Raw genomic sequence first — 23,583 nt, 5'->3', positions numbered from 1 at the left:
AATTATTACCCAGAACAACATGTAAAGAACTCTAGGCCTCATTTGCGTCAGTTAAGGTTGGTGTTCATGATTCAACAATAAGACTGGGCAAAAATGGCATCCATTGGAAAGTTCCAAGATGAAAGCCACTACTGAGCAAAAAAGACCAAAGGCTTGTCTCACATTTGCCAATAACATCTTGATTATCCCTAAGATTTTTGGGCAAATATTCTGTGGACTGATGAGACAAAAGTTGAACTTTTTGGAAGGTGTGCATCCCGTTATATCTGGTAAAAAAAAAAAAAACAGCATTTCATAAATAAATCGTCATACCAACGGTCAAACATGGTGGTAGTGTGGTGATCTGGGGCTGCTTTGCAGCTTCAGGGCCTGAATCACTTGCCGTAATTGACGAAACCATGAGTTTTTTGTTTTACCAGAAAGTCTGGCCATCAGTTCATGACCTTAAGTGCAGGTTATGCAGCAGGACAATTCTCTGAAACACACCAGAAAGTCAATCTCTGGCTCAGAAAAACCCCAAAATTTTAAAGCGGAGTTCCACCCATTTAAAAGTCAGCTACAAAAAGTGTAGCTACTAACGTTTAATAATCACTCGCCTGTCCCATGGTCCAACAATGCGGGCACACAAGCATCGCTCCTCTTCCCTGTGTCGGCATTCTAACTCTAGGCACCGGGCTGTGGCTTTACAGCCGGGTGTGCACTGCGAATGTGTGAGCCGCGCTGTGAATGGCTGGCAATCTTCTGGGACCTGTGACGTTTCCCAGAAGATTCAAGGGAGGAGTGAGAGGTGAACTTCAGGCGCCAGGGGAGGAAATGGGAGCTGGGTGCCTGGGGAAAAAAAAAGGCATGTCAGGGGGTCCCCAGCACTTAAACGAAAGTTCATTATTTTTTTTTTTTTTTGGTGAAACTCCCCCTTTTTAAGGTTTTTAGAGTAGCCTGCTCAAAGTCCAGACTTAAATCTGATTTGAGTTGCTGTGGCATGACCTTAACTGCTTCCCGACTGGCGCGCCGATGTACGTCGGCAGAATGGCAGACAGGCAAAGGGCTGTACAGGTACGCATGTGTGTGCGCTGACCCGGGACCTCAGTGAGTCCGATCGTGGGTCCCGCGGACTCTATCGCTGCGGGGATGCCCGCGATGGTCTCACGGGGAGGAACAACGGGGAGATGCTAAAGTAAACAACTATCTCCCCGTTCTGCCTAGCAACAGTGCCACTGATCTCTGCTCCCTGTGATTGGGGCAGAGATCAGTGATGTGTAAAACACAGCCACACCCCCCACAGTTAGCGAGGACACACTTAACCCCTACACTGCCACTTGGTTAACCCCTTCACTGCCAGGGTCATTTATACAGGAATCGGTGCACTTGTATAGCACCGATTGCTGTATAAATGACAATGGTCCCAAAAAATGTGTCAAAAATGTCCGATGTGACCGCATAATGTTGCCGTCACGATAAAAATCGCTGATTGCCGCCATTACTAGTAAAAAAAAGAAAAAAATATTAATAAAAATGCCATAAAACTATCACCTATTTTGTAAACTCTATAACTTTTGCGAAAACCAATCAATCGCTTATTGCAAAAAAAAAATTTTTTCCCAAAAATATGTAGAAGAATACGTATTGCCCTAAACTGAGGAAAGTGTTTTGGTTTTTGTGTCTTTTTATTTTTTTTTTTTTTTTTTTTTTGGGGGGGGGGGGGGCTATTTATTATAGCAAAAAATAACTGCAGGGTTGGTCAAATAGCACCAAACGAAAGCTCTATTTGTGGGGGGGAAAAAAGATGTCAATTTTGTTTTGGAGCCATGTCGCATGACCGCCCAATTGTCAGTTAAAGCAGTGCAGTGCTGAATCGCAAAAAGTAGTCTGGTCTTTGGCCAGCAAAATGGTCTGGTCTGAAAGTGGTTAAACGGGGCGTTCATGCACAAACACTTCAATGTGTCCGAATTAAATTCTGCAAAGAGTGGGCCAAAATTCCTCCACAGCGAGTGAGACTCATTACCGGTTATTGCAAAGACTTGATTGCAGTTGTTACCACGAAGGGTGGAACAACCCGCTATACGGTTTAGGGGCAGTTACTTGTTCACAGGGCCAGGCAGGTTTGGACCGCTTTTTTCCCTTACAAAATTCTGTTTTTAAAAAAGCTAATTTATTATTATGTCGGGTTATCTTTGTGTAGTAATAATGTAAGTGCGACAAATATGTAAAAGATAACATGGGAAAAAAAAATCAGGAAGGGGGCAAATACTTTTTCACAGCACTGTAAGCAGAATCTAGTTAATACTTGTGATGGTATTTTCTAAAGGAAAACGATCCAAAGATTGGCACCGCCCCAAGGGACTCCCATTTACTGTTCTAAAAACATAGAAATCGCCCTGGAACTTTGCGTGAGGCGAGAGAGGTTAGCCAATATTCATAACGAGTAAAAATCTCAATTTATTGCAAAATATCATGCATATACAAGCAACAGCCATAAATATAAATTTGCCAAGCAGATGGGTGTATATACACAGTAAAAGAATAACAATCCACATACAGTACAGAAATGTGAAAAAAGGGCAATATGCAAGCATTGATACCCTATGCGTTTCACTTCTTCGGGGGTGAATGCATAATTTTAGTATCTGCAATATAGGTAATAAGATCAATAAGACCGCTTTCACACCAAGGGCTTTTTGCAGGCGTTATAGCATTAGAAATAGCGCTTGCAATCCGCCCTAAAACTGCTGCACCATTGTCTGTAGGTGCGCAGGCAGGACGTCAGGAAAAGTCCTACCGGCACCTTCTTTGGAGCGGTGTGTTTACGGCTGCTCCCCATTGAAATCAATGAGGCAGCGCTGCATTACCGCCAGCAAAACGCCGCTATTGCAGCGTATTGCCGGCGGTTTTAACCCTTGGCCGCTAGCGGGGGTAAAAGTGCCCCGCTAGCGGCAGAAATGTGCCGCAAATCCAGCGGTAAAACGCCACTAAAAATAGTGGCGTTTTACCACCGATGCTATGGGCGGCGTGGTGTGAAAGGGGTCTAAGTATATGTTAACAGTGGAGGCATATGGGGTGAATTGTCCGAGAGGTCTACAAAAAAAAGACCTCATATGCGCCAAAGGGGCTTAGCCAAATCGCCAGTCACTGAGTATCCAGATGGCGGTAGCAACAAACATCTAGCACGGGAGCTGAGGAGGCGAAGCAAACAAAGGCCACAACAGGGGGACATCTGGAGGACCAACATGGCATGGGTGGTATTTTGTGTCCCTGTGGTCTCAACTTGTCCACATTGGCTGACCACTATAAAATATATGTAAATGTATACGTGTCAGACACAGTAATGGCCAATAAAGCTTAATCCAATAGATTTTGTGTAAATAAAATTGTATATACCTGTGTATATATGGCAGAAGCACAATGCTAAATTTAAGCTTAAAGCGGAGTTCCAATTTAAGAAAAATACTGCAGCTACTGACTTTTAATAATTGGATCACTTGTCCAATGCCCCATCGATGGGGAATGAATCCCCACTATTCTCCCCCCTCCCTGTGGTGCCGACATTGTCACTGTGGGCACCTGGCTGTGGGCATGCACTGTGCATGCGCGAGCTGCGCTGCGTGCTGTGACTGGCAGGCAATCATCTGGGACCTGTGACTTGTCCCAGATTGCTGAGAGGCAGGGAGGAGAGGTGAGCTTCCAGCACCATGGGTGCGCCAGGAAGAAGTGGGAGCTGGAACCCTCTAAAAAAAGCCCCCCCCCCAAAAACGACATGCCAAGTGTGGTATGTCCGGTTGTCACCTTCCCTTAAAGCGGAGGAACTCTGCTTTAATGCAGTAAATTTATGATTAAATGTATATAATATATATGAACCATCATGGTTGAGAAGCTGGGGTGGACAGGGAGACTATGGGACAGTTTAGGAATGGTAAAGATGTAAACTTAGTGTTTTTTTATATATATATATTATAACGTTGCTGAGAGAGTAAGAGAACCTAAAATGTAAGAATGGTGAAAAAGCATTGTGCATGGGATGTGTGTGATGTTATCTGAGTGGAAGAAACCAAGTACATGTGGTCTCCCTGTCTAAAAATGAGGTTGCTGTGTAGGAACGCCAAACTAAGAGTGAAAGGATCCCAGCCATGCCAGGCCTCCAGTTTATGCCCCGGAAGAGCCCCCAATGTACAGGTGGAGCAAATGCACAGTGACCACCGACCATCTGAGATTACCCACACAGCCCTAACATGGTGACGCCGAACCGGTGTCAATCAGTGGGCGTGGGAAACATGATGCTGGTGTGTAGGTGGCCACGCCTCTCCAGATGGAGAGGACACCAGGAAGTCGGAAAGCCTTGTTTGTGCACATCGCAGCTCTGGAGATGGATGGTGGGTGCAGATTTCTGTGTTTTTATGTATTGTATCAGGGATGGAGGGTTATAGGGGTGACCAGACCTTATTTTTCTCTGTTACTGGTATGGCAAGCTGTAAATTTAGTGGGGTACGTTCTGCCTTCCAAACACCTGCAAATGCTTAGTGGGCCCCATGGGAGATCCTCTATTCTAAGTAGCCAGCTGTGCTGCCAGCTCTAATTCTCCTATGTCTTAGGATAGCTTGTGAGAGTGCATGACAGATTTGGGGAAGAAAATGTAAATGTTTGAAATTCATTTAAAATGAAAAATGGCTACAGTGCCGGAGTTTAACTTTTTACGTAACTTTTTTATTTATTTATTTTTTTGTGAAAGTTTAAAAAAAAAACGTCTTCTTTTTTTTTTTTTTTTGTCTCGTCTTAAAATCCCATGTAATGAGGTACGCTTTTTTTTTTTTTTTTTTTTTTTCCTCTAGGTGCTGGTTAAACAACTTGACAATATCCTGACTGCTATAAATGATGTGTTAAATGAAAGGTATGTCTGTATTTAAAACCCATAGAAACATTAAATAAGCCACTTAATTCCAAAGTGTATTTCTATTTGTATATAGCCAACTGCAAGTAATGAGTACATGCAGGTAGAATTGTTCTGTTGTATATTGCAAAACTTTGGATCTCTAGTCCACCTCTTGTGCCTCATTGTTTGTCCATTACTGTGATGGATTTTACCGAGCAGTACTGAGATGTGGTGACGGGCTGGACTTAGCCTCTGAAATTGGTAGTTTGCAACGGTTCTCCAAGAGTATTCTGTTTGTAGTAGGAGTCCAGATTAACATTTTAATTTTAGATTTTACATTTTTATGGTAAATATTTAGTTTATTTGCCTTCCTTTTTCGAACACTGCACAGTGCATTTAGATTAATACAGCTTGCTCCCACTGTAGGTTTCCTCGTGCACTCAAACAATATGCTGTGTCTTTTTCTCTTCCAGTAGCAAACTGCTTCAAGAACTGCGGCAGGAGGGGGCACAGTGCCTTGGCTTGCTCTGTGCTGGTCTGAGTTATGAGGCAGAGAAGATCTTTAAGTGGATTTTTAACAAATTTAGCTCATCTTCTAAAGATGAAGTGAAACTACTTCTGCTTTGTGCTACCTACAAAGCTTTGGAAACTGTAGGGGAAAAGAAGGCATTTTCTTCAGTAATGCAGGTATGCTTTTTTAATTTTATAGTTAAAACCACTGTGCCTTCTCCTAAAATATTAATGTATTGTTAAATGTGGTATTTTCTGGGACCTAATACAGTATTTTATTTTATAACTTGTAATCTTAATGTTTACATGCACTTTTCTGTCCAGTATTGTCTTTTTTACCTTTTCATTTCCAGGAGTTTGGATGTCTAGATGTGTGTGGTGTGTGGGGGTTTTTTTTTTTTTTTATTATAATCATTTTGGTGGAGCTGAGGCTTATGGTGGAAATTCCATTTTCTCTCACCCCAAAGCCAGGCAGAAAAACCCCCAGTTGCCAGTCCCAATGTCCTTCCTTGTTGCTAGGATGTGAAAACCATTGGATGCTCATTGCCGTTGCAGGAGTGAAAACCAATAGTCATCGCATTCTAGCAACAAGCCAGAACGTGGGGGTTGCTAATTGGGAGTTTTCCAGCCTAGCCTATCTTCTGAGAGGACTCAAATGATTATGTACAGGTACGACAGTGGTGTTGAACATTTTACAGTCACAAAGATCACTTGAAGGTTACACATTAGCTATCCCTCATGATGCCATTACTTACTACTGTGATCACAGAAGCCCCATAGCATCACAATAGTAAACCATGGCATTATGAATGCCAAACACTGTTTAAATGATTGCTTATACAGTAATTCTCTGTTTATATAAACATCACTCGTAGCTTACCTAGTTGATTCTATCTTCTCTTCAATTCTTCATAGTGTAATAAATTAATAGAAGAACATACAGAATGGTGCAACCATACTTGGACACCACATTGTGAGGATAACCTGTAATGTTGCTTCAGGCACTAAATTCTACATGGGTGCTCACCTTAATCCTCTGCAATAAGTTAGCATTGGGTCCAGGGCTGTGGTCCATCCCTTTGGAACCCAGAACTTTAATACCCTTGAGGGGGAATGCCCACTGTGAATGGCAAAGCCTAGACTCCTATATACGGACCAGTGTTGTGGACAGGTAAGACAGCATTACCCTGTGTCTCATTACAGTAAAGACTGGCATCATGTTTCAAACTTTTACAGTGTAAACATTTTGTACTTGGGTCGAAACTTCAGCCACTCAGAGCTCATTCTTGGGTGGATGACTAGGTGTTGCATTACAAAACAGGTCACATACTTGGCTCCTACTTCTACCTATAGCCCCTTGTAAAGTAATCACTTCTTCCTGCCCTCTTGTGAAGCGGACTGCGCTACAGCATGGTCTGTACCCAGGTTACTACATTCTCCTCATTCTCCTCTCAGGCATGCTTACTATTTCCACAACCTAGTCTGTAAGTACCACACATGGGATTACCATACCAGAAATCAGGCTAAGGACAACCTTGTCAAAAAGCTCAGGCAAACATTTGCTTGTTTGAAGGCCTGCACAACACTCAACCTGAGTGAATGATGCTTCCTTTGCACAGGATCTCTACCTAATTTTAACACCATTTTCTGCATCTGATTTCTAGCTGTGTCTCAGGCATGCAGCATGCCACTTAACCTCATGAAAGAGGAGTTTTCTGCAACTATGTTGCAACAGTTTCTCAGACAATTGACTGATTTTCATACAGCCATCTCTGTCCAGAGCTCTGTCTCGCTAGGCTTTCTCCACCTTCTAGCTTGTCTACTCAAATCAGATCCCAATATGCCCACCCAAAAAGAGGCAGACATAGGTAAAAGTGGACCCAAAGACTGTTAGAAATCCACCAGATTGCAGGCTCTTATGCACCTTTATGATATGGCTTCACACAAGATGCTTGCCGATACGGATATGCTAATTTACACTGTAAGAAAAAAACCTGGTCATTGGCGCACTTGATTCTCCTACATCTTGCCATGCCTGTTTTGGGTACAAAGAGATCTAAGTCTAAAAATACCTTTCCAATTTGTGATGATTGGGTCATTCCTGAAAAAAATAAGTTGGCTCCTGCAAATCACTGATGAATTCTATCCAGTGAAAGAGCCCACTAAAGTGGGCTGTTCGGTAGTAGATTATGCCAAATCTGCCATAAACAAAGACCTCACTGTCTCACTGGAGATTTTTAAAGATTCTGGCAGTTTGGCACGCTCAGGAAAACTCTCTTTAGACGTGCAGGCCTGGCTCTGCAACCAGCTATCGCTGCTATTTCTGTCTTGTCAGACTGCATCCATTTGGACTTGGGCAATTTACAACTATCATGATTTGGTTTTCTAGGACCCAACCTTAACAGTGCAATTGCAGCAGTTATCTCCCGGCCTGCTCCTTTTGTACTGATTTCCCTAAAACTAGAATTTATAGATTGGTTTTGATTTCTGTTTACATGTGCAGAATCCCTTTGGAATTTTAAAAGGATATTCCCATATCCTCTCTTGCAAGGTAGCCTTTCTGGTTGGCATCCCTCTCAAAAAAAATTAAAAATTGCCGTACCCCCAATCCATCTCTCCTTCGCACACAAGGTGGTATTGGACTTCCACCTCAATGGAGATATAGTCCTTGCATCTTTTGTGCCCTGCTTAAGCATCCAAAAATATTGCTATTTGTTGCCTGGTCATAGATTTGCCTAATCAACCTCTCTAATCACAAAAGCTTCTATGGCTCTAAAGGACCACACGGTTTGTACCATTTTATGTTTCCACTTCACCAGATTGGTGGGTGTGTCTTGGGCATTCTGGCTCCAGGCTTCTGCAGCCCAATTCTGTAAAGTTGACATTTGGTCTTCTGTCAATGCCTTTCAAGGTTTTACCATGTGGACATCAAATTGTATTCAAATGAAGCCTTTGGCTACAAGGTTTTTGCAGCAAAACTGTAGGTTCACCTCCTTTCTGTTTGCCTAGTTGCCCACTCTTCTTTCGTTGCTTGGGTGCATTCCAGAGTCTGTGAATACTTGGCAAGTGTACTGTACGATTTTTTTAAAGTGGTTGTAAACTCTTGCATATAAACATATAAAGCTATAAAAATGTTCAGATGATACAGAGATTAAACAAATACTATATAGGCTTTTCTTGTTTATATGCAGTCTTTTCTTCTCTTCCTTACACCCCTTCATGAGGACGGAATAGTGTTAAAATCCTTCTGCCTCTGTTAGTATCACAGGAGGGGGCAGAGAGGCTGCAGTTAGTGTGTGAGAGCTGATTGGACGAAAGGCACACACCAGAAACTGTTGTGAATAGACAAGATGTGTGCTGAGCTCCCTCCCCAACACATTTTATCTTGTGTCTGGAATAGTTCTCAGAAGTGCCTCATGCTAATAACAGAGGTGCCGAGAGAAACAACACTTCACACCTGAGCGTAGCGATTTGTGGGAATTTTTTTAAAGCGTTTTAGAAGTGTATTACAAGCATTTTACAGCTTTTTTTTAAAAGCTATTAGAAAGCACTAGGGGGAGGAGAAGGAGAGGAAATTGGGGGTGGAGAGCTGCTATTTGAGCAGAAAACGCTTGTTAACCGCTCAAGTCAGGCATTTCTGTTGAAGTCTATTGGGGCAAAAAAGTTTGTAATCTGTCAAAAGAAGCTCATATACTTTGAGTTTCAGGCAACAGAACACTTGTATATGAATGGGGACCATATTGAAATGAAGGTGATTTGGCTTTAGAGCTTTGGAGAGAGAGAAGTAAATACTACAGATGTATGTGCTTTGCCTCGTAACCTGAGGTTTACAACCACTTTTAAGATGAGGACTTTTTTGACTTGTAAAGTCCATATTTTGGACTACAGGAAACTGTCATCCTCCTAGTCATTGATTACTCTGCATCATGTGCTACAAAACGTAGGAAACTTAGTAGGCTGTCGGTTATAGGGGAGGAGGTACCCAGGGAGGGGGCTTTTCCTCTAAATCTTTACCAGTGTATAATCAACTGTAGGTACAAGCCTATAACCCAGGGTCTATAAATACCTAGCATGTCCATCACAGGACACAGCGATCTCTCCCCTCTTGGCTGTTCCTCATTACTTGCTACAGAATTGAGACTTAGCTGAGTTGGGAGGGGTTATACCTGGGAAGGAATTTCTGTGTTTTTTTTTTTTGTCAATGTCCATACACCAGAAAGTGGTGGCATAACTCAAGTAGTCATGAATATCAATTGTGTCCTGTACTTCAAGAAAATGATCTCACAGGTGCACCAATGATCCTAATTTATTAATGGTTTCATTCATTTATTTTTTTGTGTGTGTTAAGCCAAATTAAATAAAAATGAATTAATATAATTTGTAGTCAACGTTGTCATGATTTTGTACTTAAAGCATAATTTTATTATGATACATGGAACAAATTTCAGAATATAATTGGCACTTTGTAATAAGATTGACACTAAGGTCTCATTCGCTTGGGACATATCCATACAGGATGCACAGATAATCCGATTGATGTCAGTTGTGACATCCGTGCGGGTGTTGTTACTGAACGTGTTTTGGGGACATGCACATACACAGACGTCTGGGGCCAGCAGCTATGTACATGCAGCTGCTGTGTCACTAATGGCATGAATGGAACTCCCTGCTTATGGATGCACTGAACACTTGTGCATCCCATGTTAGCAAAGATGGCACTCCCATAGGTAAACACATTGATATACCCGGTGTCCTTACTACTTTTACCTAAAAACGTTACAAAGCTAAATCTATCTTTAAAGACAGTAACACAAAGAGCCTTGTTGTGGGAGGAAATATGCACCTCATCTCTGTATCAAACATAATAAAGTCATTTTCTGATTTATGTGCATAACGGAAATGCAAAAATTTGGCTTTTGGAGCATAACCGATTAATATACTCAACTTTTCAGTGTGTACACTATTGCACGCCATAAATCCTAATCATCACACAAGGTGTGTTTTTTTTGTTTTTTTTTTGTTTTTTTTGTTCTGCTAGTAATTTTTTAGACTTGGTTGTTCTTTCTAGTTCAAAGAATGGGCACGCTTTTGCTAGAATACGGTTTGTTAGCTGTTAACCCTAGCGTCACACTTGTTGCGGGTACAGCAGCCGTAACTTTAAATGGGCTGTTGTACTGCAGAGAAAAGTTTGTGTGTGTGTGTATGTATATGTATGTGTATATGTATATATATATGTATATATATGTATATATATATATATATATATATATGTATATATATATATATATATATATATGTATATATATATATATATATATATATATATATATATATATATATATATATATATATATATATATATATATATAAAAATTTAAACAGGGAGCACATGGTGCAAAGCAAAAATTAGCTTTTTTTTTTTTTTTCCCCTGACCAAATGGATAAGGAGATATTGATAAGGATGCAAAAAGGAACGCAGAGCTCCATTTGCAAGATGCACAAAAAACAATCCCTATAAATAAAACATCCCAACTGCTCTCTTCTGTTTATTATTGTGAGTGTTTTTAATGTGTCTTATCTGTTTTAGTTGGTTATGACCAGTCTGCAGTCTATATTGGAGAACCTGGACACGCCAGAATTGCTGTGCAAATGTGTAAAATGTATCTTGCTTGTGTCCCGGTGCTACCCACATATTTTCAGCACAAACTTCAGGGTAAGTGTTTTCTTAAATATTATTTCACATTCTTACAAGAGGAAACAGAACATATTGGCCAATGAGAGCATTTTTGTACTGTGCTTATGAGCTGTCCTCAAATGTGGGTATTATAAATTATCATTGCTTAAAGTGATAAATAATGATGCGCTCTAATTAACCTCTCAATCAGTGCACAAGTGAGTACTTGACCCAAATTCCTCAGTGTTAAAAATGACATGTGATAAGTCCAAACAAATCCATGTTCAATCAAATACATAAAATATCTCTGCTAGCGGTGTATCAAAAAATATATATATATCGAAAATGACTCCAACTCAATATATGGTGAGCCACCAATTCTAATGCTGATGGACAGAAACGGGATTACCTTAAAATCAGGTGCGTGCTATATGCCGATCCCCTGCTGATTTTGAGCAGAGTAGCAAGCGGCGCCGATATACATACATAGCCAAGTGTACTCGGCTCCGCTCAGTCACGCCCTGTCCCGCCCTATGATGGACATAAAACGGGGACTGGGCTTGACTGTGAGCCGGGCCGAGACTAGCAGAGTACACTTGGCTATGTATGTTTATCGGCTAGGCTCAGTCACGCCCAGTCCCGCCATTGGACCTGTGTTATGTCCATCATAGGGCGGGACTGCAAGAGGAGCCGAGATGCACAGGACGGCTCTGTGTATCTCGGCGGCGCCATATTTAAACAGTGACACTGGGCAAGGCTGCAGATGGACACTGATGAGGCTGCATTGATGGGTATTTAAATATAAGTGTTCTTTCCTTTTAAAAAGTTTTTCCCTTAAAATTCATCTATCATTTTTTTATATATAGTGTGTGTGTGTGTGTGTGTGTGTGTGTGTGTGTGCGTGCATCAAGTACCAAGGCTTGTGAGTACCCAGGGCCCTGTCTCACACTTTGGGCCTGGTTGCATCACAGCTGCATTGGCGCATCATAGCCACAGGGATAACTTCACTTCTACTTTCTATTCTCCAAAGGAACTTACCCTTGCAATTTGGATTTTGATATCCTGTAGATATAAGATCTTCTTAAGCAAAGTCTCCTTCATCCCACCATGTGAGGTCAAGTTACCTTCCCTGTCATCGGGGCCTGATGGCTCAAGACTTTGTCCAGATTCATGCAATTTTTCAGATACTTACTGCAGTCCATCTCTGACTTTTCTGAGGCCTTAGAAAAAGCCAGACCACCGGTTGTTTACTGTGATGATCTCTTTCAAAGTCCAAGTAGTCCATCTCTGAAGAGACAGACAGTTGCGGCAGAAGTTGTTTTGGACTTTATTTGCTCTGTGACTACTAACCTGCTTTTTAGTATTACAGCCGTAAGTCCTTGCTCCTACAGCCGTAAAGACCTTTTCACAATACCTACTGTTTAAGGTATTCCTGTATGTGGATTGGAAGCACCTTGGATCAAGGGCCCCATCTAACCGTGCATTGGAACTGTTCTCCCTTTTAAAAGAGAATCTCTTAAATGGTGGTCTATATCCATTCTAGATCCACCAGTTACTCATCTTGCCTGAAAACACATAGGTAGATGTGGGGCTTGCCTTTTTAAAGATTTTTTTTTTTTTTTTTGACTGGTAGCTGGAATTTCTCCTTGGATACTAGTTTGGTTTGGCAGTTGCTGCCCTCCATTCTGTATTGGCAGTGACCGTTAAGCTGCTGAATTGTGGCAGAGTGGGTTAGATCCCTCAAAGATCTCTACAATGCTGGAGTACACCCCAGCCTAACAGAGTGTAGAACAAATAGCTGGGGCCTTGTGCTTCAGTTATTATGGCTTGTTGCAAGCACCCAAATGTATATCTGGCATGGGTCTGACGTCCACACACTTGTGCAGATGTTGGGATGCTGATGCCACATCTAAAGAGCATCTGACTCTCTTGGAGTCTGTGTAGAATATTTCTAGGGATTTGCATAGCCTCATGTAGTGTATATGCCTTTTGCCTTTCCTCCTTTGCAAACTCTGCTATGTCTGCTCCACTGGATTGTGATGGGGAACCTTAGTGTGTTCCTAATAGGTCTGGTTTAGCCCAGGCAGGTGTGGTACTTCAGCCTGCTAGATTACTAGTGGATACTTTGTGGGCTCTTGTGCTTCACAGGCTATTGCATAGTCTATTGATTTTTGGTACCGTGGACTGGTTTACTGTGCTGCTTCATGGTCTCTTAATGGCTGGGTCATGCAGCCCTGGCCTCAGGGGATGGGTGTTTCCTCTGAATCGATTAAATTGTGAGTTTACTGTTAAAGCGGACCTTCAGTCATTTTTTTTTTTTTTTTCAACTTTCCATCTATTAAACCTTCTGTCCTTGTTTTAACTTTGGACAGTAATACATTTTTTCTGCCAGTAAATACACCATTTATTGTGTAAAACACACACCCCCCCTCCCCCCTGATAATGGGGGTAAATCGTGGGTGCGTGTTATATGCCGATATGTCCACCATCACACCTCCATCACAGCTGAATGGCGTTCTTGCACTCCACAGCAAGGCTTCTGACCTCATAGCTCCTTTAGAACTTATTCAAGCGGTTGTATACCCGCTGAATTTTTTAATTTTTTTTTTACACGCCTGCAAAGGAAAATGCATAATGAGCTAGTATGCACCGCATACTAGCTCATTATGAAATACTTGCCTTAGAACGAGGCCCCGACATCTGGCCCGATCCACGCCGAGGGAGCTGACCTGTTCCCTCTGCGTTTCTTCCAGGTATCGTGGCTCCGGCGCTGTGAGTGGCCGGAGCTGCGATATCACTCCCGCGCGTGCGTTCTCTCCGGCAGGGTCCGGTGTATGCAGGACTTTCAGCCCAGAATCCCCTGTGCGCATGTGCCGCTGCAGTCAGCGGCGCATTACGAGGGGAATATCTCCTAAACCGTATAAGTTTAGGAGACCTATTTACCTACAGGTAAGCCTTTATTATAGGCTTTCCTGTAGGTAACAGTCCCAAAATTGACTCTACAACCACTTTCAGTATTTTTTTTCTTTTTTTTTTTTTCTTTCCACCTCTTGTTCTGGGGTGCCTCCCTGATTCCACTCACCTCTGTGGGGTGTGCTTTCTGGGCTGACTGCCTTGCCCTTTATTCCCCTGCTGCTATTACACAGACTGGGTGTGGTGTGGAGACCTAGAGCCCCCTACTTTTCTGTGGTTTGTTTTTTTTTTTTTTTTTGTTTGTTTTTTCATACTGCCTTAACTATGGCATGGTTCCTTGTCTTTCTGTCCAGCAATAGTGACTCAGAAGAATGTGTTTTATATATTTATTTTTTGCTATCTTTGTGTGATTCATGCTGTGGTTTTCCTCACTGTCGCTTTGGTTGGCAGTCTGACATTCAAGTGCCCTAGTACAGGTCTTTAGGCACTTGTCTTATTGGACACGGGTAATATTTCTCAGCTGGGGACCTCATGTACTGAAGGTTCTGTGTTCTGTGTTCTGTTCACAGCTTACACGTTTTCACTGGCAGCTTTGTACTGTTCTGGCCTTGAAGAGTTTCCTGTGTTTCTCACTGCTCATTAGCCATTGCTTTTGGACTTAGAGATCAAGATCTTATGCCGTGTACACACGACCGGACTTTTCAACAGAAAAGTTCAGGCGGAACGAATCCGTCGGACAATTCGATCGTGTGGACTTCATCAGATCTTTTCTGTTAAAATATGGCGGACTTTAGAAATATAATATGTTTCAAATCTTTCCACCAGAACCAGTTCCTATCGAGAAAACCGCTCGTCTGTATGCAGGTCCGGACCAACAACAGCGCAAGGGCAGCTATTGGCTACTGGCTATTGAACTGCCTTTTTCTAGTCCCATCGTACGTCATCCCGTTGAATGATCAGACTTTGCTGTGATCATGTGTAGGCAAGTCCGTTTCAATGGAACTCTGTCAAAGTCCGTCAGTCCATTCCGGCGGGAAGTCCAGTTGTGTGTACGCAGCAGAAGTTGTCCTTCAATAAACAAGAGAAAATTAAATTGCCTATTTTTTTTTTTTTTTCTGACTGTTAGCACAGTTTTGGCCACCCCTAGGCTGTGCCTTTTGCCTAGTGTTGTTATCCTGAAGGTGGTGCGATAACCCAGTGGTCAAAGAGCTCAACGCTGCCCTCCAATAAACTGAGGGAAAAGGATTTTACAGTGAAGGCCAAGATCTCGTTTTATTGGTGGATTTTTGATCACCTTCTCCCTAGTTCGTTTGATGTTCCCTTTTTGTGTGGAGTCCTACAACTCTGGGGGTCCTGAGCTTCCAATTGATGCTCCAAGACCTTTCTTTTGGTTGTGTTGGCAGTTCCCCTATCTGGTAGGGGGCTCAACCTCATCTGGTTCAGATTTATGCATTGATCCTTCAGATGGCTTCTGGGTTGCAGGCAGTCTCAAATTTTTCTTAAGGCTGCTAGCAATTGTTACTTTTTTCCCCACCTCTGTCAGTTGGACTGCTTTTGAACCTCCCCACTGTATCTGAATGTCTGTGTCCCTCCACAGTGGAGGGAAAAAAATATGTATCATGTACTCATTGTAAAATCCTTTTCTTCAAGCCTGAGGTTTTTTTTAATGACTTTAAAGTAATTATGTAGCCTTTTAATAATTACCTGTAATTACCTCTAAATGTAATTTTAGTTTGTGATGTATAAATATTTCTTCTGTTTGCACAGGACACAGTTGACATTTTGGTTGGATGGCATATAGATCATACACAAAAACCTTCTCTCACACAACAGGTGTCTGGTAAGCTGATTTTATATTGCTTGAGTTTGTATCGTACACATCCAGATGCAAGTTTTTCTTTCTTTTTTTTTTTTTTTATTGTTTATTTCTTTATTTGACATATTACAAGTTATAACAGACCAAGTTACAATATCAGTATATATTTTACAGTTTTGTTTCCTTATACCGCTAATACATCATATTCTCGTTTTTCCTATTTATTTCAATTGATCTGTGCAAAACCAACTTTTTATATTTTTCTCTTATTCTTACTTGCCACTATCATATATTCTACCTAACCATCCTTTAGACACAAGTATTTACAAACATACACACAGACATAAACACAAAAAAAACAAAAAAAAAAATAAAAAAAATAAAAAAATATAAAAAACACACGCACTCTCCGGGCGAAAAATCCATAGCGTAGTTTCCATAGTGGGTTATATATCACAAGCTGACAAAGGAGGAGAATGTTTATACCCACATCTTCCTTTGAATACTGCTTTTACTGTCCCACTCAAACAGAAAAAGAAAAACGATACTAACCACTCAATACAGACTCCCCCATTACCAATGAGGGTGGAGATACCCGTGGATCCGATATCCATCGTTTCCATATTTTAATCCAGTTATTGGATTCTCCCCTATTGCAACCAATTTGTTGTTCTTTCAAGATGTTTTCATTTACCTGAAGACGCCAGTCCTCAAGTAAAGGTGCATTCGAAGATATCCACCTTAGAGCAATTAACTTACGTGCAATAAACATTTCACGGTGCAAATTTCAGGTTTTAGAAGTAGTAACAATTGTTTAAAAAATATAAAAATGAAGGAACAGACCACGTACAGGCAGTCTCTGAATTACAAACATCTCACTTAAACAACTTGTACTTACAAGCAAAGTGAGAGAATTTGTGCATTGATCCTTTTAGGTGGCTTCTTGGTTGCATACATACCAAGTTTTTCTTAAGGCTACTAGCAATTGTTACTTGAACCAGGGGGGCCGGAGGCTACGGGTCCTGAAAACCTGCCGGAGACTGTTGGGGCTATCCTGCACAAGCTAATGGAGCCGGACCCGCCTGTGCGCCTGGAATTTGATAGCGTGCACAGGGCGCTCGGTGCTTAGGTACTAAGACATCACATCTACTCAAAATACATGGTGTACTGTGTACTGTTACTCGGTACAGTGCACATGGTATGAAGGGACAACTGTGTAATATCTTTAGCTTTTAGAATAAGTTTGACCTGTTACATTAATGGCATGGGGGTGGGGAAAAATGTTTATACTGTGCTTTATGTGCTGTGGAGGCAGTATGTTTTCTAATCTCTCCTGATCGGGGTGATGTGGCTCTCCAAGATGTCTGTCCTGGGTAGGGGCGATTAGACACCCGGGCGGTGGCACTGTCTGTCTCAGAATAAGGTGTCTGTGTTAACCAGACAGCAAATCATGGTTGACCCTTCACTGACTGGTCTATCCTTCTGGCAGAAAATACAGCTAGCTCACTTCATTGGCTCCCTGCCTTCCCTGAAACCTTTTGGGAGGAGCCTTACTGGTTTTGAATGCTTGTGTCTGGAACAGTCCCATGCACGCCACTTGGTCTCCCAGATTATATCAGTTATTGCTAACACCAACCCCGAACTTGAGACCTCCATAGGTGGGAGCAAGACTTGGGAATCCAGTTCAGAGAGACAGGTGGAGAGACATTTCCTCTTTACTAGCAAAATATCTGTGTGTGCTAAACACCAGGAAGCGGGTTACAAGGTACTGACAAGATGGTACTACACGCCGGAGAGGATTCACAGGATGTTCCCTCAAAGCTCAGAGCTATGCTGGAGATGTAGGGATGAACCGGGATCTCTCCTGCACATTTTCTGGACCTGTCGCCTCTTTTGTGTTCTTTTTGGATTGAGGTTCAACGTATATTTTAGAAATTCACAGACCTTAAGCTGCCATGGACCCCTGCATTCTTCCTCCTACATCACCTTGAGATCCCAAGCAAAATGTATAGGAAGTCCATTCTGCCTCTTCCGCTTTACTGGAAGCAGACACAGCAATTCGGCAGAAAAAGGTAGCTGCAATGGAGGACCTGGTGGCTGGGAAAAGGGGACTCCAGAAGAAGTTCAACACAAAATGTTATTTTTGGCACGAGTTTGTCTACTCCTGAGGAGCATGCCGAGTTGTTGACCCTTAAGAGATGGGTCCCGAGGATGGGCTTCCCCCCCCGGACATGGATTGCGCAACTGGCCGGAGGTGGTTCCCCCCCCCCCCCTCCTTTTTTCCTCCCCTTCCTCTTTTTTTTTTTCTCTCCCTTCGCCTTTCAGGGCAGCACCTTGGCGAGAGCGTAGCTCCCCCTCTTCACGGCAAACACTGCGTGACAACGCCCCTTTTAAAAGTGGTTACTTCCACCATGCCGTCAGCTTTAGTGTTTCCTCCCCATGGTGGAAGCACTGCTGGGGAACCAGAGGGGCTGCGCTCTCTCCAAAGAGGGTTTTGGCAGTACCTTCAAATTTTATGCTCCGACCAGCCCAGCACCTTCCCGCACAAGTTGGGGGTGTTCTGGTGTCCCTTCGCTGGCTCATGGGAGTAATGGGCTGCTGGAGGTCGTCCACCCATGGTGTTCGGGGGGTGCGGGTGTGCTCAGAACGAGCATTCCATTTGGCCTGGCGGCACCGAATCCCGGACGGTGATTGACGCCAGTTCGGGTGGGTGGAGACTTCCCGTGGGCTTAGCAGCGATTGGTTCTGGCTGATGGAATGCAGGAGGAGGGGGGCGAATCCTCTGGCTGGGACTTCCTTTTGTTTGGCACATGGAGGGCACCATTCAAAAGCACACGGGCAGCGGCTGCAACGTTCGTTATGGAGGAAAAATCTTCAGCAGCAATGGCGGATGCAGGCGCCCAGGTTCCCGACTAGCCCCAGGTAGGAGAGGTACAACAGTGCCTCTTTCCTTGTATATCACTGGGTGTTTTTTTTTTTTTTTTTTTTTTTTTGTTTGAAACAAAAACCTGCAGCTGTGTGCTTTGGTGTAAATGTTCTATTGGCAGTTCAGCAAGGAGTGAGACTCTGGGCACTTAGGGTGTTTGGCTGTGGGTGCTATCCGTTCTCCTTTTTTAGAGGCTATAGCTAAAGAAGGACCTGGGGGTTCGTTTGTTTTTCTGTTTCAGAAAGCTACTGCCAAGTCAGAGAGAACATCAGGGAGAAAATGCCCCTCATGCAAAAATCCTTTAAGGGACTCTTGGCCCAACCCCTGTGCAGATCCTGCATTGCGGATTTAGTTAAAGAAGAGTCCTCACAGGAGTGCAAGGAGCTCTTATCTTCTGTAAGAAAAGATTTAGCAGAGGCCCTAGGGACAGTGCGTTCATTTGTGAAAGTGTGGCCATAGTTCCAGCCAAGAACAGAGTTCAGTCCAGTCTCCCTCCGTCTGCTTCCATACAGGTGGAAAGTGAGTCTGAGGAAGAAACGGAAAGCATTCCTCCCTCAACCATTGATTCTGAGGATAATGCGGAGGAAGAAGCCAGGACATCGAGATACAAACTTTCACTTGAGGAGGTGGATGATCTACTCAAGGCAATTTATACTACCGTAAAGATCTGGGAAGAAAAATCCCAGCTGTCAGTTCATGACAAGATGTACCATGGACTGGAGGAGATTAAACAGAGTCTTCCCTGTGCATAAAGTTTTACCAGACAAGATTAAAAATGAGTGGAAGGATCCAGAAAAAAGGCAGTTCTTCTCTAACGCCCTTAAAAGGAGGTTTTCTTTTGAGGAAAATTAGGAATTTGTGTGGAATAAAAAAACAAAAATAGATGCTGCCTTTTCACAAGTGTCTAGGAGGACTGATTTAGCCTTTTGAGGATATGGGGATTCTCAAAGATGCAATGGACAAGAGGGCAGATGGGCTACTGAAGAAAGCCCGGGATTCATCTTTAGCCAATCTGAAACCTGCAATGGCAGCTACAGTTGTAGCTAGGAATTTGGAGTGTTGGCTAGACCAACTTAAGAATCGTGTGGTAGCAGGTACCTCCAGAAAAGACCTATTGGAATCCTTCCCTACATTGCTTAAGGCCATCAAATATATGGCAGATTCCTCTGCAGAGTCTATCGGGTTATCTGCCACATCCTCAGCGCTTGTTTAGCCCTCTGGCTAAAGACTTGGTCAGGGGATTCGGCTTCTAAAGTAAAACTGTGCGGAATTCCCTTTTCGAGTGACCTGATGTTCGGGCCAGAACTGGAGACTGTCCTTGACAGGACTGCAGACAGGAAGCTTTCCCACAGAGGAAAAATGTTCGTCTTTTTCGACAAACCGAGAAGGAAAAAGACCAGACAAAGAAAAGACCCTGTAATCCTCAGGAAGAGCCAGAGGCGGGGTACTTTTTAGAAACCAGAGCATTCCCCTAAAAAAAAGACGATCTCCCAGTAGGCGGGAGACTTCAGGATTTCTTGCCAGTTTGGGAAGAAATTACAAGAAGTCCATTTGTTCTGGGGTTAATCAAACAGGGTTATCATCTAGAATTCTCACAAAGTCCCCCAAGCCGGTTTTACATCACAAACCTGCCAAGGGATCAGGAGAAGGCTCTGGTTATGAAGTCTCTTCTACAAGAGCTGATGCAACAGAAAGTCCTCTTCCCCAGGTTCCAAAAGGTCAGGAGGGGAAAGGGTTTTATCCACCATTTTTCCTGGTGAAAAAACCATCAGGAAAGTTCTGCCTGATTCTCAATTTGAAGGTTCAGAATCTATCCATAAAATACAAAAAATTCAGGATGAATACGATTTTTCTCTGTGAGGAACTTACTGACCTCCAAGTGTTACATGGCTTCCATTGACTTTAGAGATGCCTATTTCCATATTCCAATAGCACCCCCATCACAAAGTTTCCTGCGTCTTGCATTCAATCTGGGGGCGGGGGGGGGTGGCGGCATCTGCAGTTCCGAGCTCTGCCCCTCGGCCTTCCCTCTCCCAGAGTATTCAAGAAGGTGATGGCAGAAGCATTGGAGCCCCCGAGGCTGAAAGGGATTCCAATAGTGCCCTATTTGGACGATCTGCAACTGTTTGCTGACTCAAAGGGTCAAGTAGAAGTCGATCTTCAAATAACTCAAGCACATCTAAAGAGTTTGGGTTGGCTTCTCAACCTTCAAAAGTCAAACCTAATACGATTTTGAAGGGTAAGTTTTCTGGGGTACGAAGTAGATTCATTAGAACAGAGAATATTTCTGCTCCAGGAGAAAATAGAGAAGATGCAGACAGTTTTGAGAGCACTTCAATTCAACTCCGATTTCCATAAGTGAAGCCATGTCGGGTCTGGGCCTGTTGGCAGCGGCAATTCCTTTGGTACAGTGGGCCAGTTCCATGCTTGTCCACTGCAGGTGGATATCTTGATTAATTGGTCATACTAGGAACTTCTGGAGAAGAAGTTCTTCATAGGAGCAAGAGCAAAAAGATCGCTCTGGTGGTGCAGAAACCAAAGAAACATCTCAAAAGGGCTTCTCTGGTCCTTCCTGGTAACCAGAAGACTGACCACAGATGCCAGTGCATGGGAGTGGGGAGCCCACCTATAAGAACAAATGGTTCAGGGGGTTTGGTCCAAACCAGAGGCAAGGTCGTCTAGTTGGAGAGAGTTGAAGGCTATTCTCCTAAGCCTGCTCTCCTTCCAGGAAGTTCTAGTGAAACAGCACGTACAAGTATTGTCAGACAATATGACGACTATTATATTTAACAAAGCAAGGGGGCACAAAAAGCAGAACCTTGATGGAGCTAGCTTATCAAATCCTGAGATGGGCAGAGAACAAGTTGACCTCTCTATCCGCAGTCCATTTGAAGGGTACGGAAAACACCTTAGCGGATCTCCTCAGCAGGAGAGAAATGAGGGAAGCCACGTGGTCTCTAAATCCAGTAATTATCCCAGACGTTCTCCAGGAGCTGGGGTTTCCCTCAGGTGAACCTCTTTGCAAAACAAGAAAATGCAAAAGTACCAGACTTCTTCTCCCTTCAGAGGCAGGATCAAGCTATCGGAATAGATGTGTTGGCCCACAAGTGGAACTTCCAGCTGTCTTGTGCTTTTCCCCCATTTCAGCTGATTCCAAAGGTGTCAGCCAAATCCAGGCTGGAATCCACGGAACTAATCTTAATAGCTCCTTATTGACTGAAAAGACCCTGGTTTTCAATCTTGATGAACCTCTCAGTGAGACCTCCTTGGAAGTTGCCAATCAGGACAGATCCTCCATCCAGATCCAGCTTATCTCAATCTATCAGCCTGGTTTCTGAAGAAGAAATCTTAAGACAGAAGGGCTTATCAGAGAAACTTAATAAATATATATATATATATATATATATATATATATATATATATATATATATATATATATATATATATATATATATATATATATATATATATATATATATATATTTATATTTACAAATTTTTTTTTTTTTTTGGGCTATGGCTAAAGTAAAACCTAGACCTATTGTTTTCCCAAATGGGATTTATCTTTCTTTAGACTGACGAAGACTTTGAGCATATAGAAGGATCATCGTTAAAGTTTTTGACATTCAAAACGGTTTTGTTAGTGGCAGTAACTTCTGCCCGTAGAATCAGTGAGTTACAAGCTCTATCAATTAAAGAACCCTATATGAGATGTCTACCGGATAGGGTAGTCTTAAGGACAGATTCAGCCTTCCTGCCGAAAGTGGCATCAGTCTTTTATCATACACAGGAGATCATTCTCCCTACTTTTTTCCCTTTACCTTCGGGGCCAGGGGAAGAAGCCTTTCATACTCTTGATGTCAGGAGGTGCCTTCTTAAATATCCGAAGATAACAAAGGACTTTTGAAAATCATCTTCACTCTTTGTTTTAATGGCAGGTACTCCCAAGGGATGTAAAGCTTCCAAAAGCACATCCGAAGATGGTTAAAACAAGCCATTAAAGAGGCATACACCTCTTTTGGGTCTGGAACCTCCAGAAGGGATTTTGCCTCATTCGACTCGAGCAGTAGCGGCATCAAGGACAGAAAGGGCGGGGTCATCTTCTGAGCAAATTTGCAAGGTTGCCACATGGTCAAGTTTTCAACCTTTATAAGGCACTACCGCCTCGATCTGCTTTCAGCCTCAGACCAATCCTTTTGGTAGGAAGGTTTTACAGGCAGTAGTCCCACCCTGAAGTAAGTTTCTCGGTTATCCTCTCCAAGGTGCTGTCCTGAAAGGCGAAGGGAGCAAACCTTAGTTGGACATACCGGTGACGGTATTTCTACAAGCCTTTCAGGACAGCAGCCTACTTCCCTCCCTAGGTTAATTATGTACAATTGTAGGGCTTGGTAACTGCTTATATTTTCGAGCGTTTCGGAGGATTTCTTGGTAACAATTGACGGCATGGTGCAAGCAGCTGCTTTTAAAAGGGTCATCACGCAGTGTTTTCCTGTGAAGAGGTGGAACTACGCTCTCTCCAAGGTGCTGTCCTGAAACTATTGTAGAAATAGTCACCGGTAAGTCTAAGGTTTCTCTTCTCCCCCCCCCCCCCCCTCTTTCTCTCCCCCCCTCTTTCTCTCCCCCCTCTTTCTCTCCCCCCCTCTTTCTCTCCCCCCCTCTTTCTCTCTCTCCCTCTTTCTCTCTCCCCCTCTTTCTCTCTCCCCCTCTTTTCTCTCTCCCCCTCTTTCTCTCTCCCCCCTTTCTCTCTCCCCCCTTCCTCTCTCCCCCCACCCTTTCTCTCTCCCCCACCCTTTCTCTCTCCCCCACCCTTTCTCTCTCCCCCACCCTTTCTCTCTTCCCCCCCACCCTTTCTCTCTTCCCCCCCACCCTTTCTCTCTTCCCCC

General features: G+C 43.1%; 1 protein-coding gene across 1 annotated transcript in view; it reads left to right on the top strand.

Annotated features, from left to right (window-relative positions):
- Nucleotides 1-23,583, top strand: part of SMG1 (SMG1 nonsense mediated mRNA decay associated PI3K related kinase) — a gene marked incomplete in the record, with an annotated part of 420,057 nt that overhangs the window by 32,837 nt on the left and 363,637 nt on the right. The window contains 4 exon segments of the mRNA XM_077448938.1: nucleotides 4,821-4,879; nucleotides 5,335-5,548; nucleotides 10,959-11,084; nucleotides 15,726-15,798. Coding sequence (XP_077305064.1) covers nucleotides 4,821-4,879; nucleotides 5,335-5,548; nucleotides 10,959-11,084; nucleotides 15,726-15,798 — 472 coding nt within the window.

Source organism: Lithobates pipiens, unplaced genomic scaffold (genome assembly GCF_037356315.1).
Source record: "Lithobates pipiens isolate NorthernLeopardFrog02 unplaced genomic scaffold, aLitPip1_a1.2 Scaffold_22, whole genome shotgun sequence".
NCBI lineage: Eukaryota > Metazoa > Chordata > Amphibia > Anura > Ranidae > Lithobates > Lithobates pipiens.
Note: the sequence above shows the minus strand (reverse complement) of the source record. Positions and strands in the feature narration are given on the sequence as shown.